Below are 18,122 nucleotides of genomic sequence, written 5' to 3'. Positions count from 1 at the left end.
ATAAGTTCTTCAAGGACAAGGACTTTCTCCTTTATTTCTTCTTGTTACTCATGCTCAGCAGTCAACTTGTTGCCTAGTTATTTTAAAAGGATGGATGGTAGTTGAACTTGGTTAGTTTAAAACCACCATAGGAAAGTATTCCATAGTAGGTAGGTTTTATTGTTGTTTAACTTAGGGTACGTGGTTTTCTGCTCTTTGGTTAATTAGGAAAGGGGGGGTGCGGTGCTCCAGGGTTAGAAGCCGAGCGGGTGAGCGCCAGCCTTTGAAGCCCTGTGCTTCTGAACCGAGAGCTGCGTTAGTGTCCTGCCCACGGTGCTGGTAAGTGCAGGGCCTGGGCTGCAGTGACCACGCGGCGAGTGTCAGTTACTTCAGCATGGCGCTGCTTCGCTCTGCCAGCAAGGCTGTTGTCAAGGGCTTTGTCTAGTTTGTAGTATCTAAACAGTAGTGTTTTCTATTTTGTTTTTCAGATTTCAAATGCAGAATTATGTTGTACTAGTGATTATGGCTTTTCAAACTACATGTGGACATAACCCACTGTTGCCCAGAGCCGCTGTTTCTTGAAAGACACCCCCTAATTGATAACCATCTCCCAATACCCTTTGCAAGGCTTTGCCCTTCCCTGTGTCCCAGGGGCCACCTGTGGCTGGGGTAGCCAGGAAAACAAGCCCTGAGGGGAGCCTGACCCCCTGACATTGTCTTTTTTTTCTAGGGCATTTAAGTCAGAGGTTCCTCCTCACTTCCTGATGTCACTAGAGGATGCTGCTTTACTTATTTCTCACTACACTGTGATGCCTGCAAGAAGCAGCCTCTGTCTTCTTTGGTTTATACCTGAGAATAAGATGCGGTTTGCAGCTTAACATGTTTTTTCAAATATGATGAAATGGAATATGTTTTTAAAAATTTCTCTCTCTCCTACCTGGTCTCACTGGATTTAAATCAGTGTTGGAAGCACTTTTCATAGTTTTAGTCTCTCTCATATTCTGTTAGTCTCTGCTTGCTTTTCCGGAGGTGCACATTCATCCTTGTTCATTTGTAAGCATTTCCTAAGCTGCCTTTGGTGATGCCTGTAGCTTCTTTGGTGGCAGAAAACTAACAGATCAAGAATTAAAAGACATAGAGTATTGGGGTGGCCAGAAAGTTTATTCCGGTTTTCCCACAGCACCTTATGGGAAAAACTCAAACGAACTTTTTGGTCAATCCAATATATTAAGGAAGGTTGTTGCTCTGGGTATTGAGTGTTTGCTTTTGACCAAGAGGTTGGCATGGAAGGGAGAGCTAGGGGGAGGGGTGCCTGCCCCAACAGAGAGCAAGCCTGAGCTGTAAAGGGTAGTGTCAGATGATGAAATAGACAGAGGAAGGCAGGACAGGTGTGCGGTAGAGCAGAGAACCGCGAATCACATCCTCAGGGAAGCTCGAGCTGTCATTGCAGACAAGTGAGGAAAGCTTAGACTGTTCCATGAATGGGGGTGAAAATTGATCATCCGTATTTGAAGAAAATTCATTGGGCCTTTTGTCTACCTCTGACTCAAGAGTTAATTTGCAGATGGATTGAGAACTTAAATGTGAGAGTCGTAAACATATTAAAAGTAGGCTTCTGATTTTGGGGTAGGACAGAATTTTCATAAATAAAGGTACAAACTGTAAAGAAAAAAAAAAATTCAGCCTTATGAAACTTAAGAACTTCCTTTCGTCGAAAGACACCATGAAGAAAGCAAGCAGATGAGCTGAAGAGTAGAAGATATTTATCATTTATATAATCAACAGAGGATTAATATGCAGAATGATTGGCTTTTCTGAACTTAACAGCTAACTGCTACTTCTCTGAGACCTAATGTCTGTAATCACCAGTCATTAGCAGGATCTTGGGACCCCTAAGCCTAATCTGAGGTTGGTTGAGTCCTGCAGACTTAGTGTTAAAGTGAGTCACTGCAGAAAGGTTTCTGAGTTACTATCAGACAGTCACCTGTAAAATCCTTTTCACTTCATATGTCGGAGGGTCAGGCACCTCTTGTAGGGACACCTGGTAGAAAGGTATGCCTTTCTAATACTTTATTATTTCTCTACTCTAATACTCAATGGTATTTCCCTAACACTGTTTTTTAATACTCAAGTTCATGGACTTCTTGTATCAAAACGCACTTGACAGCAACACAAACACTAGTAACACCTCAGAGCGCTGCAGTCACCGCTGCGTGTTTGGACATTATTTCTTAATGTAGTATGTCTGTTTAGATTTTATTTCTTATTGTAGTGTATCTGTTTGCTATCTTTATCCATCTGATTCCTTAGCTCTTATTTATGGTTTTGAGGAAAAAAGATTAGAGCTCTAGACTTTCCACATATAGTAGTGGGCTTCTTATCAAGTTGATTTCTGGTACGTGTGAAGTCTTTTTTCTTTTTTCCTCTGTCTCTTACTAGTTGGAACCAGACTGTAATAGGGGAAGAGACAAGAGTGTTTCTCAAAGCTTTTTCTTGTAGAAACAAAGAGGAGTAAACAAATGTTAAAATCCTTGGCTAGTTATTAAACGAATAAACAATCAGAAACACTTCCTCCCTCATCTTGGACCTGATCTTGTTCTATGAAGACAATCCACTGAGACTGGTGACCTGGGGTCATTGTCAAGGTCGGTGTAATACCTGCTCTTAGAGGACAGTGATCCTTGAAGTCAGGGGCCATTCTTCTCTTTGTCTGTCATGGTTTCATTCTCCATTTCTCTCTCATTTTGGTAAGAAAATAATCTGAAGGGGAATTAGTGATAATAGAAATGGTGGCTGTCTAATAGTGGATAGAATAATATAGGTTACCAGAGTGAAAAAGTTCTATAGACATCAGTGCTTAAAGTAACACTTTAGGTGAGAACTATGGAAAGTGTTCTGTAAAATTGCATTGCAGAATATTCAGTGCCTGAGGAGTGGCCAGGCACACGGACTGTATGTGCATTTTGTGTACTACACACTCGATTGGACCATATAGATTTTATGTGTGAATGCTGAGAGTAAGTCACACAGGAGCTTTAAATTCCTGTTAACCATGGGTCTGTGCAGTCAGTAATGAAGTCTGCCTTGTCCAGAAAGTGGGTCCAAAGTGGAGTCCCTTTATCCTAGGTTCACTGTGGCAGAGTTATTGGAAAGGGTTTAGGGACTACTCAGGGTTTCCTTGATGGCCCAGAGGGTAATGAATCCACCCGCAGAGCAGGAGGTCCCCTGGAGAAGGGAATGGCTACTTATTCCAGTATTCTGGCCTGGAGAATCCCATGGATAGAGGAGCCTGGCGGGCTACAGTCCGAGGGGTCGCAAAGAGTCGGACACGACTGGGTAGCTGACACGTAGAGACCCCTCGGGAGCGTTGCTGCATGACCGGAAGAGACCAGGGGTCAAGTGTCATCAAGGTGCCTGCACTCCAGTGCTCCTGACCCAGGAGACCAGCACCGTGTCGGCTCTTTAGACGATCTTCCTCAATTTTGAGGCAAATGGTGGCATAATTTTTCTAGTAACACAAAGCTGAATTATTTGTGTTTCTAATTTAATGAGGACTTAAAAGTAATGGGTACCATGTTCTTAGCCCCCTTCAGTAATGTCGTCTCCTTACTGCTTTTGTTACTGTTTGCTTTTTAACTCCTGAGTAAAGTGTGTTAGCACCCGGCAGGGCTTTGCTCCTTGCTTGGTCACTAGTAATGGAAGCGTAGTTGCCGACAGCAGTCTAGTGCTCTGTCTGGAAGTCGACCTTAACAGCTTTCTCAGAGAGCCACCTTCGCATTCAGCACGCTGTGACACAGGCCATCCACAGAGATGGCGGTGCTTCCCACCTGCCTGAGAGGTGAACCAGGCTGTTACAACCCGAGAGACCTGGTAAAGTTCCAAATTGATTTTCGTGTTTACCAGGGGGAAGTCTTGTCCCCAAACTGAAGTGTTTCTACTAATCAGTATTGGTACCTGTGATTGAAGAAGCTGCTTAGCTTGTGGTCTGAGGACAAAATCTGTGCCAGACAGTACCAAAGGAGAATTTTATTACTGATGTTTTTCAAGGAGGCTGGTTTCTGCCCACCTGATGGAAGTCGCTGCCTCTTTCCAAACAGGTTCTCTAATGGTCTTGCTTCACCATGGCTACAAGTGCGGAGGGGCTGGTGCAGCACAGAGTGGGGGCCCGGCAGGTGGCTGAGGTGAGTGACGGCGGCCGGCTCGCCAGTTGGCACTCCTGCTCTTCCAGCAGAGGTACACCAGTGTGCGCCGCCCCATAAAACGGTCCCGATGAAGGCAGCGTGCGGGCCAAATCCAGAGCAGGGTGCTGCCTTTGAAGACAGTTAAAACCACAGAAACGTTGACTCTTCAAGTTCCTTGGCATGAATAGGGTGGCCTAGCTGCATACAATATGGTGACTTTAAAGATTTTGCCTTGAACAAAAGCTCAAAAAGTTTGATGCTTGTCAGGCTTGTGAAAGTATAATTTCAAGTCCCAGGCTCTTAGTTTCTTGCACATTTAATACTCTTAATACCGTGTGTGGTGGGGAGTGGATTCTGTGCAGTCCACAGTCATTGTTGACCTTCTTCCCTGTCCTGGGAGTTTTGCTAAAGTTGCTCAGTGGTAATGAATCCGCCTGCCAGTGCAGGAGACTCCTGAGTCGGGAAGATCCCTGGGGAAGGAAATGACAACCCACTCCAGTATTCTTGCCTGGGAAATGCCATGGACAGAGGAGCCTGGTGAGGTACAGGCCATGGGGTCGCAAAGAGTCGGACACGACTTAGCAACTAAACAAGAAATATGGAGGTGAATAAGCCATTAGTCGTACCTTTAGTGTTCTTGGGGTCTGGTTAAGGAGTAATTACAAAGTGGTGAGACGTAGAACTCCATGCGTGGAGGGTAGTCCTGGAGGCTGTCTTGCACTGCGAGTCATCGTTTGTTAGGCCCCAGGAGGCAGGGCTGGAACCTGGCAGGTGCTGACGGGGCTTCTTAAGTCAGAAACCTGTGCAAAGACAGGGCAGAGACCGAAGTCCCTCGGTCTAGGCAGGCAGCCCGAGGTGTCCAGGAGGGAAGTAAGGCCAGGTCGTCTCCCTCTGTGCTAGCCCTCCACAAGGGCTTCAGTCCTCAGCAACCTTCTGAGCTTGATACGATCACTGAACATGAAGGTGAGGAAACCAAGGCTCAAAGAAGTGATCGGCCAAGGGCACGCTGGCCCTGTTGTGTTTCACTTCTTCCAAAGCTCCTCATCTAAACCGTGCTTCGTGCTGCAAAGAGGAGCCATTAGAAGGAGTCACAGTTGTGTTTTGAGCCACTAATCATATTCCTAGAGTGAAGAAACAGGTTTACCGAAGAGTGGACATTTAAAGGAAGGATTTTTTAAAATAAAAAATAAGTACACACATGCCAGCTTAAATCAGTAAAAATGGTGAGCAGATTTTTCAGATTTTCGATAAACCATTCATTTTAAGGCGACAGTATAATCATCCCTCTCACCCAGCAAATCATCAGTTCAGTGCAGTCGCTCAGTCATGTCCGACTCTTGGTGACCCCGTGGACTGCAGCACACCAGGCTTCCCTGCCCATCACCCACTCTCAGAGCTTGCTCAAACTCATGTCCATCAAGTCCGTGATGTCATCCAACCATCTCATCCTCTGTCACCTGCTTCTCCTCCTGCCTTCAACCTTTCCCAGCATCGGGTTCTTTTCTAATGAGGTGGCTTTTACATCAGGTGGCCAAAGTATTGGAGCTTCAGCAAATCATGATTAAGTCATGTCTTTAACCATCAACAGATCATGGTTAGTGTTAACTGAAGATGAAAGCAGATAAATTTCACAGATTTTTCAATATTACATTTTTTAAAGAGCTACAGAGCTTTGAAAACATCAGGGTTAAAATGCTTGTGTTTATTTGTTGCATTAGTTTGTGATAGGAACAGTTATCTTGAAAATCATTGTTGGCTTTTCAAATATTTAGGGTTATTTTGCATTTAATACAGTTTCCAGCTGACACAGACTTGGAGCCTAGTATATGGATCACTGCCTTAAGAAGTCATCATTACGTCTTATGGGTTTATTTAGTTACATATAGTACTGACCTATAGTAACTTAAAGGATAATATAAGTTTTCTGTATGTATTCAGAAAATTTACTAGCTGAAATTTTCTGTCAGATGCCTTATTTCCATGAGGAAATGGAATTTCATGTATAATAGTGCAACTATTGATTCCCATGGCAAAAAGTACATTTTGTGGAGACTTCCACAACAATAGGCATTGTTAATTTGAAGAACAAAAGCAATCTTCCTATTTAAACTATTCCCTATATTTCCATGATTATTTTGAAATTTTAAGCTTAATGACTTAAACTATTAACATACAGTAACTGTATTACATTAGGTTAGCCAAATGTAAGAGAAGCTGCAGGTCATCATTTTGTTGCTAAACAGTAATTGAGTGGGAATAAATTTTTTCAGTTCGGGGTTAATTGCAGTCAGCTTGGGATAGTTGTTCATTCATTCAGCAGACGGTGAAGGACCCCTTCCCTGCCTGTTTGCCAGAAGCCCACGCCAGTGAGTAACAGGCCTGGGGATCTGCTCCCCAGAGCTCTATTGTAGGGATGCGGCATGAGACAGGCTGCCCTGGAGGGTGGGCTCTCCCGGGATCAGAAAGATGCGGGTTCAAACCCAGGCCCTGCCCCTTGCCGTCTGTGGCTGCGTGTGCCTCGGTTCCTTATCTAGAAAACGGAAGGAGGAGCAGTGCCTGTCATCTTGTGGGCTTGTTGTGAGAGGTCATTGAAATAAAAACATGTAGGAAACTTTAACAGGTCCCTCCCTAGTGGCTCAGATGGTAAAGAAGCAGCCTAAAATGTGGGAGACCTGGGTTCGATCCCTTTGTTGAGAAGATCCCCTGGAGAAGGGAATGGCAACCCACTCTAGTATTGTTGCCTGGAGAATTTCAGTTTCATGGACAGAAGAACCTGGTGGGCTATGGTCTGTGGGATTGCAAAGAATTGGACACAACTGAGCAACTAACAATTTCTTCTTTCTTTTTTGCTTTTGCCATATGAATGAGATATAGCAACATCGTCACTTGTGTAAATGATTTTTTTCCCAAGTACTCAGAGCAATCTTTTTTTGCTATAGACCAGAGAAATCACATTACCAAAATAAACTGGGAAAAATGGATCATACAAAATAACAACTTGATGTACTATAATGTATTCAGATCTTTTCAGTTATTCAGAGAGTTTAATACAGTGGTCAGGAGTATAGACTCTGGAAAAATTGCCTGGTTAAAATCCTGGCCCTGCTGCTTACAAACTGTGTGACCTATTTTTTGGAATTGTTTATAAAGAATTGCTAATTCTTTAAATGTCTGGTAGAATTCGGTATTGAAGCCATGTGGGCTTGGGGGTTTTTTTTTGCAGGTAGTTTTTTAGTTCCTCATTTAGTCTCGTCACTAGGTATAGTTCTATTCGTATTGTCTTTTTTTCTTGAGTCAGTTTCAGGAGTTTGTGTCTTTTTTGAGGAAAAAAAGGTTGGTTAATAGGTATTGGAGAGGGCGTGGAGAGGTTGGAAACCTGTGTTGTTGGTCATAATGTCAAATAGTGCAGCCACTTTGGAAAACAGCTTGGCGGCCCTTCAGAAGGTGAGCATGATGTTACCATATGGCCCAGCAGCTCCACTCCAAGCTGCACACCCAGAAGAGATGGAGCAAAAACTGGCTCACCAGTGTGTACAGTAGTGTTCAAAATAGGCAAAAGGCAGAAGCAGCTACATGTTCAACAACTGATAATGAATAACAAAAAGTGGTATATCTAGACCATAGAGTATTACTGAACTATAAAGAGGAATGAGTTACTGATAACATGCCATAGCATGGATGGACCTTGACAACATTATACTAAGTGAAAGAAACTAGTCACAAAAGAGCATATTCTTCATTCATATGAAATGTTCAGAACAGGGAACTCTGTAGAGATAGAAAGTAGATTATAGCGGTTGCCTCGGTCTGGATAGTGGAACTGATACCTTTTGAGGTGTTGAGATTTTTCTGAAATTTACTGTGGTAAAAGGTTGCACATATCTGTGTATATACTAAAAACCTTTGACTTGTACTCTTAAAATAGAGTGTATGGTAGGTGAATTATATCTCAATAAAAACTGTTTTTAAAAAATAACCCATAACAGCAACTAGATGCCACTACCAAAATCAGGGGGTATTTTCCAAAATAAAAAAAAAAAAAAAAGAAAAAAACCTAAAAACCAAAAGGATTTGTGACTTCTGCTTTTTAATTAGAAGTATATACTTTCCAAAATAGTGAAACTTGATGACATAAGCATTAAAAACAATAGTGTATACAGTTGGATTCCAGTTTTTTAAGGTATTTGTAGTTAACATGTACCTCTCTATATAATATAGTGTGCCTGGTATTATGCTTTAGCTCATCACCTCATTTAATACTTCGGTTAATGCTAAAGGGAAACATTACTTTCCCCACTTTAAATAAGAGAAAACTAAGAGGTGGGAGATCGCTTTGCTGTATCTGAGTAACTTCAGAGCCCAGACTTTTATATGGCACAGTAGGTTCATATTTTATTCTATGAAAAACATCTTTTTCTCAGTTTTATTGAGATATAGTTTACATATAGTACTATATAAGCTGTATATTTAAAAGCAGAAACATTACTTTGCCAACAAAGGTCCATCTAGTCAAAGCAATGGTATTTCCAGTCGTCATATATGGATGGGAGAGCTGAACTATAAAGAAAGCTGAGTGCCGAAGAATTGATGCTTTTGAACTGTGGTGTTGGAGAAGACTCTTGAGAGTCCCTTGGACTGCAAGGAGATCAAACCAGTCAATCTTAAAGGAGATCAGTCCTGAATATTCACTGGAAGGACTGAGGCTGAAGCTGAAACTCCAGTACTTTGGCCACCTGACACGAAGAACTGACTCACTAGAGAAGACCCTGATGCTGGGAAAGATTGAAGGCGGGAGAAGGGGACAACAGAGGATGAGATGGTTGGATGGCGTCACTGACTGAATGGACATGAGTTTGAACAAGCTCCAGGAGTTGGTGATGGACAGGGAGGCCTGGCGTGCTGCAGTCCATGGGGTCATAGAGAGTTGGACACGCCTGAGTGACTAAAGTGACCTGAAGCTGTAAGGTGTGCAGCATAATGATCTGACACATGCATATCATGAAATGATTAGCACAGTAAGTTTAGTGATCATCCATCATCTTACATAGATGCAAACTAAAAGAAAAAGAAAATAGTTTTCCCCATCATGGGAACTCTTAGGTTTTATTTAGTCTTGTTCACAACTGTCATATGTAACATTAAGCAGTGTTAATTATGTTGATCATGTTCTGAGTGACATTCTTAGCATGCATTTATCATATAACCGGAAGTTTGTACCTTGTGACCACCTTCCTCCAGTTCCCTCTCCTCCACCTCTGATAACCACAGATTTGAACTCTGTGTGTGTGTGTATGTGTTTTGAGGTATAGATGACCCACAACACCATGCTCCTAGTGCACAGCATCATGATTCAATATTTCTGTATATACATTGCAAGTGACCCCCACAGTGGCTTCTTTTTTTTAAATACCCTAAATGCTAAAAATGTTTTTAGTTTTCTTGAATTTGGGCAATTTTCTTTATACCTTCATTTTCCAAATTTTAATTGTAACATTTTGTAAAGTCAGTAACTCTTATTTAAAGAAATTAAAATTATTCTTTTGTGGTCACACAGTGTCCGAGGCATGGCTAGATCCAGGCTTCTACTAAATGTGTGTGCTATAGAATTGACTATGACATTTGATAAAGAACATGCGTTAATTTTTTTTAAAGGGGCTAGTTGGTAGTTGAGAGTTTGTAGCTGAAACAGTGGAAGGCTGAATCATATGTAACAGTAGCATTAGTTTTACTTGTCACATCTTTGAAATGATCTTTGAAATGGAAGACCCTGTCACCACTGAGAAAATACCCCAATTCTTATGACCCTATTCCTTGATTTATCATCAGGACTTGCATCACTGTTGCAGAAAACGCCACACTTCTAAGGGAATGTTTAAAAACCTAGGGCACTCCCTGTACTTGGAAAAAACTCATTATTGGCAAGAGTACATCCTGTAGTGGAAGAAAGCAAACTCATTGCTCCAGTTTCAGGTTTTCAGTGTCCTGAAAAGACATAACTCGTTACATTTTATTATTCTGCCCTCTTACAAGCTGGCATTTAAGTTTTCATTTTCTTGTAGTATGTATATATCCATTTTCTTGTAATAAGAATACATTGATTTAAATGTTGGCCAATATTATGTTTGGCTTGAGACAGAACAGGAAGCTTCTGAACCACCCCCACCCTTTCCTTAACCTCGTCTCTAAATTTGGTTTCTTCTGGTATTTAACTCCTTATTCTAAAAGTATCTTTACCTTGCCTTTTTTTTTTTTTTTTTTTTTAAATCAGTGTTAGACATTGCCCTTTTTTGGGAGAGAGGATTTTTTTTTTAATTGTGGTAAAATATAAAATTTAAAATTAGAACCGTTTTAAGGGTACCGTTCTGTGACATTGACTACATTATTTTATAACCATTACCACTGCCTATCTTCAGAACTTTTCATCTCTCCAAACTGAAACTCTCCACCCCCCCCCTTTTTTAAATTCTGTATCCTTTAAACACTTAGTAACTATTGACTCCTCCCCTCTACCCTGGCAGTATTTTATTCTTTTTGATGCTGTTTTAAATGGAATTACATACTTAATTTTTTTTTTTGAGCATCATTGTTAATTGTGTAGAAGTGCAGCTGATGTTTTGTGTTGATTCTATATCCCATAACTTAGCTGAATTTGTTTATTTTACCAGATGTGTGTGAATGCGAGAGAGAGATTGAGGTTTCTCTGTATGGAAGATCATGTCATCTGTGTGCTTATTCCCTCAGTCATGTCCAACTCTTTGCGACCGCATGGACCGTAGCCTGCAAGGCTCCCCTGTCCATGGGGATTCTCCAGGCAAGAATACTGGAGTGGGTTGCTATTCCCTCCTCCAGGGGATCTTCCCGACCCAAGTCTCCTGCATCGCAGGCAGATTCTTTACCAGCTGAGCTGCCAGGGAAGCCCCGTGTCATCTGTGAATAAAGAAAGTTTTACTTCTCCTTTTCCATCTGGACGCCTTGTGTTTATTTTTCTTGCCTAATCATTCCGGCTGGAACTTCAGCATGTGGCCTGAAAGAGGTGAGAGCAGTCGTCCTTGGCTTTCTGGCCTCAGAGAAAGGTTTTTCAAGTTTTCATCACAAAATGTGATGTTAGCTGTCACATGACATTTATTATGTTGAGATAGTTTCCTGCTATTAGTGGTTTGTTGGCTGTTGTTGTTATAAACAGGTGTTGAGTTTTGTCAGGAATGAACCCCCTTGGGCTTCCTAGATGGTGCTAGTGGTAAAGAGTCTGCCTGCAAATGCAGGAGACACATTGGAGGTGAGGGTTCAGTCCTGGGGTTGGGAAGATCCCCTGGAGGAAGAAATTGCACCCGACTCCAGTATTCTTGCCTGGAAAATTCCATAGGCAGTGCAGCCTGGCAGCCACAGTCCATGGGGCTGCAAAGAGCTGGACATGGCAGAGCACACAAACCGCAGTTAGTCATGGCGTGTAATCTTTTTAACATGCTGCTGTTAGCACTTGGCTGGAATATTGTTGAGGCATTTTACATTGGTATTCATAAGGGATATTGATCTATAGTATTCTTTTCTTCAGTCTTTGCCTAACTGGTATCAGGGCAGTGTTGGCTTCATAGAATCAGTTTGGGAGTGTTCCCTCCTCTTCAGTTTTTTATAAGAGTTTGAGAGGAACGGTGTTAATTCTTCTTCAGATGTTCAGTAGAATTCAGTAGGACAGGGCCAGGGTTTTTTGAGGAGTGAGGAGGCTTGATTACTGATTCAATCTTACTAGTTATAGGTCTACTCAGATTTTCTGTTTCTTCATGATTCAATCTTGGTATGTTAAATGTTTCTAAGGATTTGTCCATTTCATCTAGGTTATCCAGTGTGTTGGTATACAGTTGCGCACAGTACTTGCTTATAATCCTCTTTATTTCTGCAAAATCAGTAATAAGTTTTTAACAACTTCTCTACCATGTTGGAGATACTAGGGATTATGACATTATCACAGATACTTCCTAGTATCTCCAATAGAGTTGTAGAACTCTCTGAAAACTATTTTTCATACAAATACATCAGAGGAATTTTCAGTTTCCTTTATTTTCCTGTGAAAACATTCCTCTCAAGTCCTCTGACCTCCTGCTCCAGTGCTTACTGATGGCTTTTTAAGCCAGCTGCACAGCTGTCATCCTTTATTTCTCTCTTGTTTGGGATTCTTTCCTTGAGTTCATGTCTTTTTCCTTTTTAAAAAAATAAAATAACATGCTCAAATAACTTCCTAAGAAACAGTGCATCAGAAGTGAATTGTTTTTAGATCTTAAATATCTAGATATGTCTTTATTTATATCCACATGCTTGAGTAATAGTTTGATGGAGATAGAAATCTAAGTTGAAAATATTTTACTTCAGAATTTCGCAGCATCATTTTATTGTCTTCCAGCTTTGGGAAGCCATTTACGTTCTCAATCTTTGTGCGAGTCTCTCTCCCTCTTTCCTTCTTGCCTTTTCTGTTCCCTGCCTCCATTGTTAAGATCCTTTCTTCGTCCCTGTTGTTCTGAAATTTCACGGTAATGTCTCTTAGTGTAGTTATTTTTTCATACATTGTTCTGGGCACTCAGAGGGTCCTTTCAGTCTAGAAACTCATGACCCCCCTGTTGAAATTGTTTGACACTAGTTCTCTGATCATTTCTTTCCTCAGTACTTTTCCAATCTCTTTCCAGAACTCCTCATTAAGTAGATACTGGAGCTCTCGAACTAATCCGCTCATTTCCTCATCTTTTATCTCCTATTTCCAGCTTCCTAATGCTTCTACTTTTGGAGAGATTTCCTGACTTAGATCTGTCTTCAGCTCTCACCAGTTGCTTGAACATACTAGTTAACTTTGCTGTTCCAACTATCAAATGGGGTTAATGATGGTACTTACTGTGGAGGGTTATCGTTCAGAGTTGGTGTGTCTAGAGCATGACATACAGTAACACTACATTGCAGCAGTCAGTGCCCAGCTCCTATTGCTGCTACAATTTTGTTTTCTTCTTTGCTGTCTTATTTTTCATTTTAAGAATTTTTTTTCTGGTTTTCTTTTATAGCAACCTTTTTCTTTTATTTTCCTTTCTTGATTGAAATTTTGTTGGTTGTTTTTGAGGATCAGTACACAAATATTTCAGTTTGTTCACAATTTGTAACATGTGTACCAAGCATCTGAAAAACCATGTAGTTGGGAGTTATATTTAGAGGATGTCAAATGCCAATATCTTCAAATGTTGATAAACTGTTAAATTGTAAGTCCCACTGATTCACAATTTAGCATCATGTACTTATTCAGATTTTCAGTCTTTCACAGCATATTAGCAGTTACTAGGAGAATGGACTGCCACGACCAGAGGAGTTACAGAGAGCAGGCAGTTCTGACAGGCAGAGCCAAGATCAAGAAGTTGTTTTCTTGAGGAAACGATTTTACTGAAAACAAAATGAGAACAGAAATAATTTTAAATGTTAAAGGCATATTAAGTGCACACCTGGGGCTCCCAAGTTGTCATTTAGTATGCTGTATATAATAGGAAATGAAAAGGACCCCCCTCCGTGGCACGTTGAGCTGGCACCCAAGACAGTCAATGTGTCCGGCACTCAATATTCTGCTATTTCAGGTTGTATCGAAAAATAAGCAACAGCAGATGATTCACCACTCAAAAAAAAAAAAAAAATTGACCCTTGAAGGATTGTATATCGTGGGATTCCCGCCTTAAAAATGTTTCTAGAACTGCTTTTTTTTTTTTAACCCTGTGTTTACAAAATAGCTGGTAACTATTCCTCCGCATTTCTCACGAAGTGAGACAGGGACCTCTAAGACTTGGTGTGTAACGCCCCGCAGCGGTGGCCTCCTTCTCTCCCGCTTCATCAGAGGCTGGACTCTCCTCTCTCAGTTCTCCATTTTCTGCAGGTAAACCTTTAGTTTCTTGCTTCTGATGAGCCACTGTGGCCTGTTTTCCTTTGCTCCCCTGTTCTTTTTTCTTTTTTTTTTTTTGTCTGAAGAGTTACCTTTTCCTGTTTTGTCTTTTGTTTCCACTTTCGCAGGAGCAGGTTTAGCTGAACAGGATGGAGCTGCACGGCAAATTTTACTTGTCTCATGGATGTGGTAGTTTGTCCTTTTTTAGTGAGGGTGATAAGTCCAGTTTCTTGCTCTTTAGTTTTCTTTTGCTACTTCCATAGATGCTGTTTTATCCAAATTCCTTTTTGCCTCTTTTAGTTCCTTTATTCCATAAGGAGTATTTTTCTCAAATGGCTAATGATCCTTATTGTTGGCTCACATTTTTAAAATGAAGCACTTAAAACTGAAAGCAAAAACGAACATGTTTTGTACAGGAGTAAGTCTTGTCAGCGTCCAGTTTGATCTTGCTTTGGGGTGATTAGATGGGCACCTACATACTTTGTTTGGAGAGTGCCCCAGATGGCAGTATTCACAGGTTTCTTTTCTGGGACCGTTCAGGGTTTCTAAGCAAGAATTCTTCAGTGTAGTGGTGGGGGTACTTCATGCCTTGTCTGCAGTATTTTCAAAGCTGTGGTACAAGGTGAGGGTTGGGGTTCAATACTTCATGTCCCTCATTGCACTCTGAAGAATGGGGGCTCCCTCCTCACTGTGAAGCTGTTCTGTGTCTGGTCTGGGGCTTGGTGGCCACCCTTTCCCCACAGGGGCATAACGTGGTGGTGGTCCTGGGTGAGTCACATGGCCTCATGACAGGTGCTCAGCCAGCCCCTGGCTTTCGCGTGTTTCTCAGCCCGGCCTCCGCAGGACTGCGGGATCTAGCACTGAGCCCTTCCAGGCTCCGGGGTGGCAGCGAGCGTATTTCTCAGTAGTGTCCCCTCCACAGTCATTCGGAGCTTGGCTTTGTTCTTTATGTTGAGTCAGTTTCCTCTCCACCATCTGCTTTCCATCTTCCTAGAGTTTGTTAGGATTTGGGATCCGCTGTCATCTCCTTGACTACTATTTTTCCCTTGTGGATTTGTACTTTTTTTTTAATCCTTTACTCACACTTAAATGTGATTTGTTGAAGAAATAGAGATAATAAATGCCTGTACTTGCTGTATTTAACTGGAAGTCAGGTACAGTATTACTAGTAAATCAAATTACAGTTGTTCACTGATAGATTGAAGATACTTCGTAAATATCCATTCATCCATATAACAAGTATTTAATGAGTGCCTACTGTGTGCTAGGCCTCATTCTGGTTTTTAAGATACTTTCCTTGCATGAAAACTCTATTCTGTTGGGAAATAACCAACATCTAAACAAACAAAAATTGTCAAGAGAGCGGTAAGTGCCCTAAAGAGAAGTGAAGAGACAGGAAGTGGTAAAGAGTAGTCCTGTCTAAGCACCTTAGGGAAGCCTTCTCTTAGAAGGCGACACTTAAATGGAGACCTGAGTGGCGTGAGAGAGCGATTCATCTGTGAGTGCCGGGGCGTGGGCCAAGCGGCCCAGGTGCGGGAGAGGGAGCGTGCTTAGCACAGTGGAGGAGCCATGCAGAGGCCTGTGCGGCAGGACCGCGTGGTGGGGACAGAAGTGGTGGGAGATGAGATGAGTTCCGTGGGCCGTGCTGGAGAACTTGGATTTTCTTCTCTCTGTAATGGGGAGTCATTGGAGAGTCTGAGCAGGAGGTTGGCCTGTCTTTGAAGGTTGTAGCGGGAGCATGCTGATGATGCAAACCGGCACTCAGACCCTGATCTGACAGACCAGTCTCCTCCTTGAGGGTGGGCGCTTTGAAGTGCTCCCACTTTGAAACCGTTGCTGCCCACAGTCCCTGCTCTTCACGTACCTGTGTGGCCACGTCCATAACACATTACCCTGGTCTTGATTCAGCCAACCTGTATCCCTGGTGGACTGATTAAGCTGATAAATTTCCTACTCTTAAGAATTAGAAAAAAAAAAAAAAAAGAATTAGCAAGCATTTTTGTTTTTACATGAAATATGCATCTCTGAAAAACCTTGTGTTCTCCACAGTAAAAGTAACAGAACTTATAGGAAAAAAAGCATTCACAATGGCCCAGAGCACTAAAAAAAATAATAATCCTAGTAAAAATGCTAATATAATTAAGCCATTGCTAAGTCACTTCAGTCGTGTCCAACTCTGTATGACCCCATAGACGGCAGCCCACCAGGCTCCCCCATCCCTGGGATTCTCCAGGCAAGAACACTGGAGTGGGTTGCCATTTCCTTCTCCAACGCATGAAAGTGAAAAGTGAAAGTGAAATCCCTCGGTCGTGTTGATTCTTAGCAACCCCATGGACTGCAGCCTTCCAGGCTCCTACATCCATGGGATTTTCCAGGCAAGAGTACTGGAGTGGGGTGCCATTGCCTTCTCCAATAATTAAGCCATTAAATTCCTAATAATCAAACATTAGAGTAAGCATAGGATTTTGTCTTAAAAACAAGGTGAAAGTAACTTTATGGTAGAAGATACAAGGGAGGGTTCAGTTCAGTTCAGTCGCTCAGTGGAGTCCAACTCTTTGCAACCCCATGAACCGCAGCACGCCAGGCCTCCCTGTCCATCACCAACTCCCAGAGTTTACCCAAACTCATGTCCATCGAGTCGATAATGCCATCCAGCCATCTCATCCTCTGTCGTCCCCTTGTCGTCCTGCCCCCAGTCCCTCCCAGCATCAGGATCTTTTCCAATGAGTCAACTCTTCGCATGAGGTGGCCGAAGTATTGGTGTTTCAGCTTCAGCATCAGTCCTTCCAATGAACACCCAGGATTGATCTTTAGGATGGACTGGTTGGATCTCCTTGCAGTCCAAGGGACTCTCAAGAGTCTTCTCCAACACCACAGTTCAAAAGCATCAATTCTTCGGTGCTCAGCTTTCTTCACAGTCCAACTCTCACATCCATACGTGACCACTGGAAAAACCATAGCCTTGACTAGACAGACCTTTGTTGGCAAAGTAATGTCTCTGCTTTTGAATATGCTATCTAGGTTGGTCATAACTTTCCTTCCAAGGAGTAAGCGTCTTTTAATTTCATGGCTGCAATCACCATCTGCAGTGATTTTGGAGCCTCAAAAATAAAGTCTGACACTGTTTCCACTGTTTCCCCATCTATTTGCCGTGAAGTGATGGGACCAGATGCCATGATCTTTGTTTTCTGAATGTTGAACTTTAAGCCAAGTTTTTCACTCTCCTCTTTCACTTTCATCAAGGGGCTTTTTAGTTCCTCTTCACTTTCTGCCATAAGGGTGGTGTCATTTGCATATCTGAGGTTATTGATATTTCTCCCAGCAATCTTGATTCCAGCTTGTGCTTCTTCCAGCCCAGCGTTTCTCATGATGCACTCTGCATATAAGTTAAATAAGTAGGGTGACAATATACAGCCTTGATGTACTCCTTTTCCTATTTGGAACCAATCTGTTCCATGTCCAGTTCTAACTGTTGCTTCCTGACCTGCATAAGGGGGGCGGGGGTTAGAGATGGTGAATTACTGCACGAATGCATAGGGAGAACCATGCGACGGGCTTTTCCAAGACACAGAGCATATGGCCAGAATGAAACTACCAAAGAACTTGGTGTGACTAGGTCTCGTGCACAAGGCTGAATTTCTGGTGGTTTCGATGCCAGTGTGCTTTGCATTCTGTGGTGTTTACACTGTGCTACAGAATAGAGTGCATTAAGGAGTTGGAAGCGGTCACTTTTGAGTCATTGTGATTTCAACTCTTGTATCCCCACCATTTCTCTGTTTCCAGTTTTGTAGAATCAAAATCACATTACGGAAATAACTTTGCAACAGAACATACTTTGCTAACAGTGGTACTGTTGAATCCTTACTGTGTGCCAGGTATTGTTAAACTCTGTGTGTGTTATCATTTTACTTAATCTTAATGTCTGTGAAATGGTGCTCTCAATTTTCATAGTTAAGACCCAGTAGAGAGTTAAATACATGTTTACTGGTACATGATCAGTAAAAGGTTACATTAGACTCTGGAGTTAGAAGATCATACAGCGTCAGGTCTTGAGTTGATGCTAC

The 18,122-nt window shown here is 42.0% G+C and overlaps 1 protein-coding gene across 8 annotated transcripts in view; it reads left to right on the top strand.

Annotated features, from left to right (window-relative positions):
• NR2C2 (nuclear receptor subfamily 2 group C member 2) overlaps positions 1-18,122 on the top strand; it is a 113,623-nt gene that overhangs the window by 11,881 nt on the left and 83,620 nt on the right. For 4 of the 8 annotated variants that reach the window (XM_061397217.1, XM_061397218.1, XR_009732592.1 and 1 more), the window contains one exon: positions 4,077-4,160. The exons of 3 other annotated variants lie outside the window; for them this stretch is intronic. In XM_061397217.1, coding sequence (XP_061253201.1) covers positions 4,101-4,160 — 60 coding nt within the window. In that variant the 5' untranslated portion in view covers positions 4,077-4,100. Of the gene's footprint in view, positions 1-4,076; positions 4,161-18,122 lie in introns of those variants that run through there. One more of the 8 variants, XM_061397220.1, reaches the window with a different exon arrangement.

The sequence above is a fragment of the Bos javanicus genome, chromosome 22 (genome assembly GCF_032452875.1).
Source record: "Bos javanicus breed banteng chromosome 22, ARS-OSU_banteng_1.0, whole genome shotgun sequence".
Taxonomy (NCBI): Eukaryota; Metazoa; Chordata; class Mammalia; order Artiodactyla; family Bovidae; genus Bos; species Bos javanicus.
Note: the sequence above shows the minus strand (reverse complement) of the source record. Positions and strands in the feature narration are given on the sequence as shown.